The sequence below is a fragment of the Cornus florida genome, unplaced genomic scaffold (assembly GCF_030987335.1).
Source record: "Cornus florida cultivar Cherokee Brave unplaced genomic scaffold, ASM3098733v1 CherokeeBrave_3.0.0_Hap2_Chr03, whole genome shotgun sequence".
NCBI lineage: Eukaryota > Viridiplantae > Streptophyta > Magnoliopsida > Cornales > Cornaceae > Cornus > Cornus florida.
Window position 1 is genome coordinate 38,418,392 of NW_026775573.1, and position 5,966 is coordinate 38,424,357.

At 30.4% G+C, this 5,966-nt stretch overlaps 1 protein-coding gene across 1 annotated transcript; it reads left to right on the forward strand.

Moving 5' to 3' along the window:
• Positions 1 to 355: 355 nt before the first annotated feature.
• On the forward strand, positions 356 to 2,490 carry LOC132300303 (disease resistance RPP13-like protein 4). The gene is made up of 4 exons (XM_059797326.1): positions 356 to 1,586; positions 1,704 to 1,737; positions 1,929 to 1,962; positions 2,063 to 2,490. The coding sequence occupies exons 1-4, from the start codon at positions 508 to 510 to the stop codon at positions 2,296 to 2,298; spliced, it is 1,383 nt and encodes a 460-aa protein (XP_059653309.1). The 5' UTR covers positions 356 to 507; the 3' UTR covers positions 2,299 to 2,490.
• Positions 2,491 to 5,966: the final 3,476 nt, after the last annotated feature.

Here is a 5,966-nt window from a genome sequence, read left to right on the forward strand (position 1 = left end):
AAAATATCCTTCCTACAATTAAAATAAAAAATTGTAAAAAAATCAATTAGTGTAGAATGGCTATTATGTCATTTATATACAAAAAGGGTAAGGGGATTTTCAGAATCAAATAAGGGCATTTCATATTTAATACAGTTAATTAGTCATGTTCAAGACACGTTTGTTAACGGTATTACTTTTATAATGGTTGATTGCCGAAAAGTCCTATTTTGCAACTTTTTTAAATTTTTAAGAGAATTATATATATCCATAGTAAAAGAAATGGTGTTATTTGCTAAAAAAAGTAAATCTTATGGGTGTTTTATATACTTAGCCCTGAAAGTAATAAGGGTGAACGGTAGGCTAAGGCAAGACTTTGACTTCGTTGGTCTTATGCTCAAAAGTAGGTTTATTACACGATCCAAAGCAACTTCCTTGAGGCACAGAACTCAGAAGTAGTATTGGGTTGCATTTTATATACAAGAGAGGAGACAAATAACTTGATAGCTAAAAGCATAAAAAAATCACATGGCAGCTGATCATTTACAATTTCTTAAGCACAGATTCATCACTGACTTCAAAGAAGCAGTGGATGAATTCCATGGTGAGCTTCCCCTCCGTCTTCATTTCCAGGAGATCCTACAGGTCTTGGAAGAAAAGAGCATCGACAAAACCCCTATTGTGATGAAGAATTTGCTGTATGATCTCAGGCACTTGTTGGCAAAGTGCGTTCTCTCAGCAGAGAAGGAGCGAAAGCTCAAAGCTCAGGAAAAGAAAAGTTATGTCAATGCCCGTCCCTTGAAGAAGTATTGGTTTCTTCGAAAAACTGGAAAGAAACTAATTCGAATCGCAGAAAAGCTGAAAGAAACGAAGGATGATGTAATTCGTGAAGTTTCATTTCAACCAGACTCTATCACAGTTCATCTACTAGAGAATATTCGACCTCTGGATGCATCCGAGACTCATGGGTTCGTTACCCAGTTGGATAAGATGGAAGCATTGCTCAAGGAGACACCTGCTAATGATGGTATTAAGGCCATTGGAATTGTGGGAATGTGTGGTGTTGGCAAAACTACTCTTGCTCGATTGGTTGTCCATAATCGCCCATCCATGAGAGAGTTTTCTCCGGTAATTTGGGTTAGGCTATCTTTAAAAGCAGATCCACAAGAAATTGTAACTCATTTGGTGAAGCATTTGGGCGCCAAATATGATCAGTTGCAGGATCTTGATGCGAAGCTGACTGAATTATTGGGAAAGAAGTATTTGATTGTACTGGACAATGTATGCACAGAGTACATTAGCCGTTTTACTCATGGCTTGCCAAAGGGGGTTGGGGGTGCCATCATTGTAACCAGTAGATTTGAAGATGTAGCCATAAGCATGGTGGGTGAGAAAAATTTGCTCAGACTCGAGCCCACATTCGATGCAGAGGCACTTTGGTCAACTTTCATTGATTCAATTCGAAGAAAGAGATACGTAACTAAAGATCATCACCAAGCTTTTTTAAGAATGAAGGATGAAATTATTTACAGGTGCGAAGGCCTTCCTTTGGCAGCAAAGACACTCGCGGAGGTTATTTCTACTCAACTTGGCAAGAAAGAGCAAGAGTAATGTTCTTCTATTCTTGATCTCCTGTAGTTTATTTTTTAAAATAATTTTAACCATTGTACAATTTTTTGGTCATATGGAAGGATTCTCTCTAAAATTCTGCTAATACATCTCAGGTATTGGTATTGGTCAAATTCAGGTGCACACAAGGTTTGATTTTCTCATTGCCCCCAAATTCTGTTGAATAATTTTACATGATTAGTGCCTTTTGCCATCTTCAATCATGGTCTATATATCTAGATTTTGTGGTGTCTGTTATTCTCCCTCTCACTTAGTTGCCAAACGACAAAACCTTAACCAATTCTCTGCCAATTCCATATATGTTCTCTTTGTTTTTACAGGACTTTTGCTTAGAGAAAGTTAGTACTCTTCCAGGTATAACTTCAACACCCTGTTTTCAGAAGGGAAACACACAACACACACAGACACTTCAATATTAAAGGTTTTGTTTACCTTTTCTGGTTGAACTGTGTAGGAGTTCATGGTGTCTTTCCAGGACCAGGCGATGATAGAATTACAATTACAGGAAGCTGCAATGTTATAGAAATAGCGAGGGAATTGGGGAAATTTTGTCACACGGAGCTTGTTTCGGTATACTTAGCACAATATAATGAACCCGAGAGGAAGTCTACCAAGGAAAGAAACTCAAATCAAGAAGAACCCGGAGCAGTAAAACAACGGAAATGGTGGCGAAGCTTCCCACGGATTTAGAAGGGATATAAATCTCTGTAACATTTGAAAATTTCTAGTAATTTTTTATTTCAGTAAGTTTAGGGTTCAATTGTTCCTGAGAGTAAGAAATTATATATTCACTTTTAATTGTAACATCAGGATTTAATCCTACGACAATTACTTAATTAACTTTTATTTCCTTCATTTTAACAAAATATTATTTTCTTTTCATATTCTTTCTCAAAAAATGACAGAATTAGACAATTTAATAAAAAAAATAGAAATAAAATAATCCAGTAAAAAAATACTTCCCCATCACAACCAATTGTTTATTCAATAAATTTGCAAACAGTAACATAAACCAAAAAAAGTTAATCAAAAAGATAAATAAAATCACCATTAAATAAAGATTGTTTAAGAAATATTAATTATAATCAAAACTCAAATTTCAAGATTGATCCATGTTTTATACTCCGCTTAATAAAATATTTTGAATTTGTTCAGCAAGTAATTTAGAATTAGGAGACTACTATTGGCTTCATAAATTTTTTAGAAAAATCATGCAAGACAACTCTTAATATATTGTTATATATCTATCTAAATGGTCTCAGTATTTTTTTATTTTTTAATATTTTTTTGGTAAATTAAATGTTCAAAGTGTTGATCGGTAAAAACGTGCCAAAATATGTATAATATCATTACAAATCCTATGTTTTTCATAATTTATCAATATAATTGATAAAGTATGGAAAAAAAAATTAAAAATGATGACTTTTAATTTTAGATTAATTTTACTTTGCCTTAGTGGCTGCTTGCGAATTTGGCAAAAAGTAGCCAAATTATTTTATTCTTGTTTCCTTTAATAAATTGCCTAATTCAGTCATTTTTCTTTTACGATATTTAATGGTATGAAAAGAAAATGTAAGTTTCTTAAAACAAATATAATAAAAGTAAATTAACTAACTGGCGTTGGGTTAGATTCTAAGGCTACAATTAAAAGTGAGTATATAATTTCTTGCTCACAGGAAACAATTGAACACTACTGGTTATACTTAATATTATGAAATATCTTCTAACCATGGAAAATATATGTACTAGTAAAACAAAGATATATGTTTTAAGTTTATTTTATTTATTTATTTATTTTCATGAAACACGAATATCCTATATTCTTTCAAGAGGTTAATCGGATACCCTAACACTGAGGCTCCATTTCTTTGGACGTAAAATATTTTCTTTCTTCAAGTAAAATATATATTTTTTATTTTTATTTTTCAGTGTTTCGCAAATGTTTAGGTTGAGGTTGGGGTTGATGTTTAGGTTGAGTTCATTGGGTAAGACATGTAAAATAAAATAGTTTATGAAAAATTGATGAATAAATTATTTTTGTTAAGTTTTAATATTTTTTTTCTTCATAAATATTTTATGAAGAAAACACAAACACAAAAATATTTTATGCTCAGACAAACGGAATCAGTCCATGCATCTGGTATAAAAGAGAGAAAAGTTTTATACATTTAGGAAAAGTTGAGGGTATCCAGTTTCTCCAAAACGCTCTTCTAAAAATCAAAAGCTCTTTTAAAAAACTAATCAAACACGACTCAAAACAAGTTCTAATCCCAAAAAATTAAAAGCAGCGTTTAAAAAGACAATTCAAACATACCCTAAGTACATAGATAAATCAAGTGCCAAACAAATTTCTACAAAAAGTCAGTACCTGGGTATCTACTCGGGTATTCCAACCGTTCTATCATCTATCAGTATCCGGATATCTACTCGGTATTCCAACGTTAGATCATCTATAGGTAGATTTCATCATTACATTCAATGAAATACCGGGTGTACAGTACCTGAGATATTATAGAGTTTTCCCACAGCGCTAACAACTGCCAGCAATAAAGCTGACTGGGAGTTTGGGAGCCCAAAGCCCATCTCTTTCAAAATTTATGTCATTGATCATTAGGTAGACTACTGATTTTGCATTGGTCTGGAATTCTTCTAGACAAGTAGTTTATCTCTAAATTGGATAGACCTGCTGTGGGATTTTAAGTGGTTGGCACAATAGTCCACTAAGTCATGCCAAGAAAAGGATATGATGTAACAAAGGCGGCGCAATATAATTTGAGACCTTGTCAAAAAATATAATGTGATATTTTAATATCTTATATATATATATATATAGTCGATTCAATTAATCTTTTTTGTCACATAATTGATCTTATAATTATACAACTTATACTTAATGAAAAATGAAGAAAAATATGTCAGAAATAAGAAGGAAAAAAAAAAAAACAAAAAAAAATTAAAATTAAAATAAGAATATAGAAAATTTTATAAATTATGGAGAAAAAAGAAACGTGAATAAGGAGCTGAGAGAGAAAAAAAAAGAGGTAAGATAAAGATAGAACACAAAATATAATTCAAGGGGGTTATTTACAAATTCAAACATAGTTCTAGGAGGTGTTTTGCAACATACCCCAAGGACTATACTATATTTCATTAAATGACCATAATGCCTATTCTTATTGAATTACAATTAATATATTTTTCTTATCTAAATAAATTATAAAAAAATTCATACTAATTTGAATAGATATTTTTCATTAAATTTGCATAAATTTACCTTTAATTTTTTTAATTAATTATTTAAATAAAAATTTTAGTATAATTTTTTTAAAAATTAATTAATTTATAATTTTTAATGAATATATTACATGAAAAGAAGGTATTTTTTTCAAAAGTATTTTATTAATTTTTCATCAATATATTATATGAAAAAAGAAATATTTTTTTTACGGTAAACATGTTTAAATTGGTTATAATACGTTTTATTATAAATAATAAAAATTTAATAATAAGTTATTCAATTTAGAAAATGGTAGTTACAAATCTATTTTTTTTCATTTTTATGATAAATTGATACTAAAAATAAAATTAAGGTAAATATTTATAATTAATATTTACATAAGAGAAAACATAATAAAAATAATTTAATAAGAAATGAAAATTTTAATGAGAAAGGGTACGTAAAATAGTTTTTTTGTAATGAATTTGTTTTTAATTGCAACAAATTAATACTTCAATAATTCATGAGGCAGTTTTTAGTTTAGTGGGGTTATTTGTAAAAGGGCAATAGTTTAGGGGGATTTTTTTACACTAAATCCTAAATTTTATAAGAAGGTTATAATATAAGGAAATGAAAAAAAAAAAATTTGGGGCGTTTATAGTTTATATTGTCTAGAGTATAAAGAAAATTTTAGAAAGGATATAGTATAAAGAAATAAAAAAAATAAAAAAAAATAAAATAAAATTGAGGCCTTGCCGTCTAAGGATCCAACCGCCCATGTGACGTAGAATCCAAATAATGGAATACTCCATCATTACATTCAATGGAATACCAGGTGTACAGTAACCGAGATATTATAGATTTTTCGGACAATAGACATCAATGTGTACAAAGGCTAACAACTGCCAGAAATAAAGCTGACAGGGAGTCCAAAGCCTATCCAAATTTATGTCATCGATAATTAGATACACTGCTGATTTTTCATTGGTCTGAAATTCTTCTAGACAAGTAGTTTATCTCTAAATTGGATAGACTTTCTGTGGTTGGCACAATAGTCCACTAGGTCATGCCAAGAATTGGATCTGAGGTAGAAACCAAGGAATGTGGTGGAAATGAATCCAAATGGGATTTGAAAAACTAC

Bases quoted from the DNA above. Each gene is read 5' to 3' on its own strand.
- LOC132300303 (XM_059797326.1), top strand. From the start codon at position 508: ATGGCAGCTGATCATTTACAATTTCTTAAGCACAGATTCATCACTGAC. The intron at 1,587-1,703 runs GTAATGTTCTTC...AATACATCTCAG, and splicing joins CTTGGCAAGAAAGAGCAAGA to GTATTGGTATTGGTCAAATT. The intron at 1,963-2,062 runs GTATAACTTCAA...TGAACTGTGTAG, and splicing joins GAAAGTTAGTACTCTTCCAG to GAGTTCATGGTGTCTTTCCA.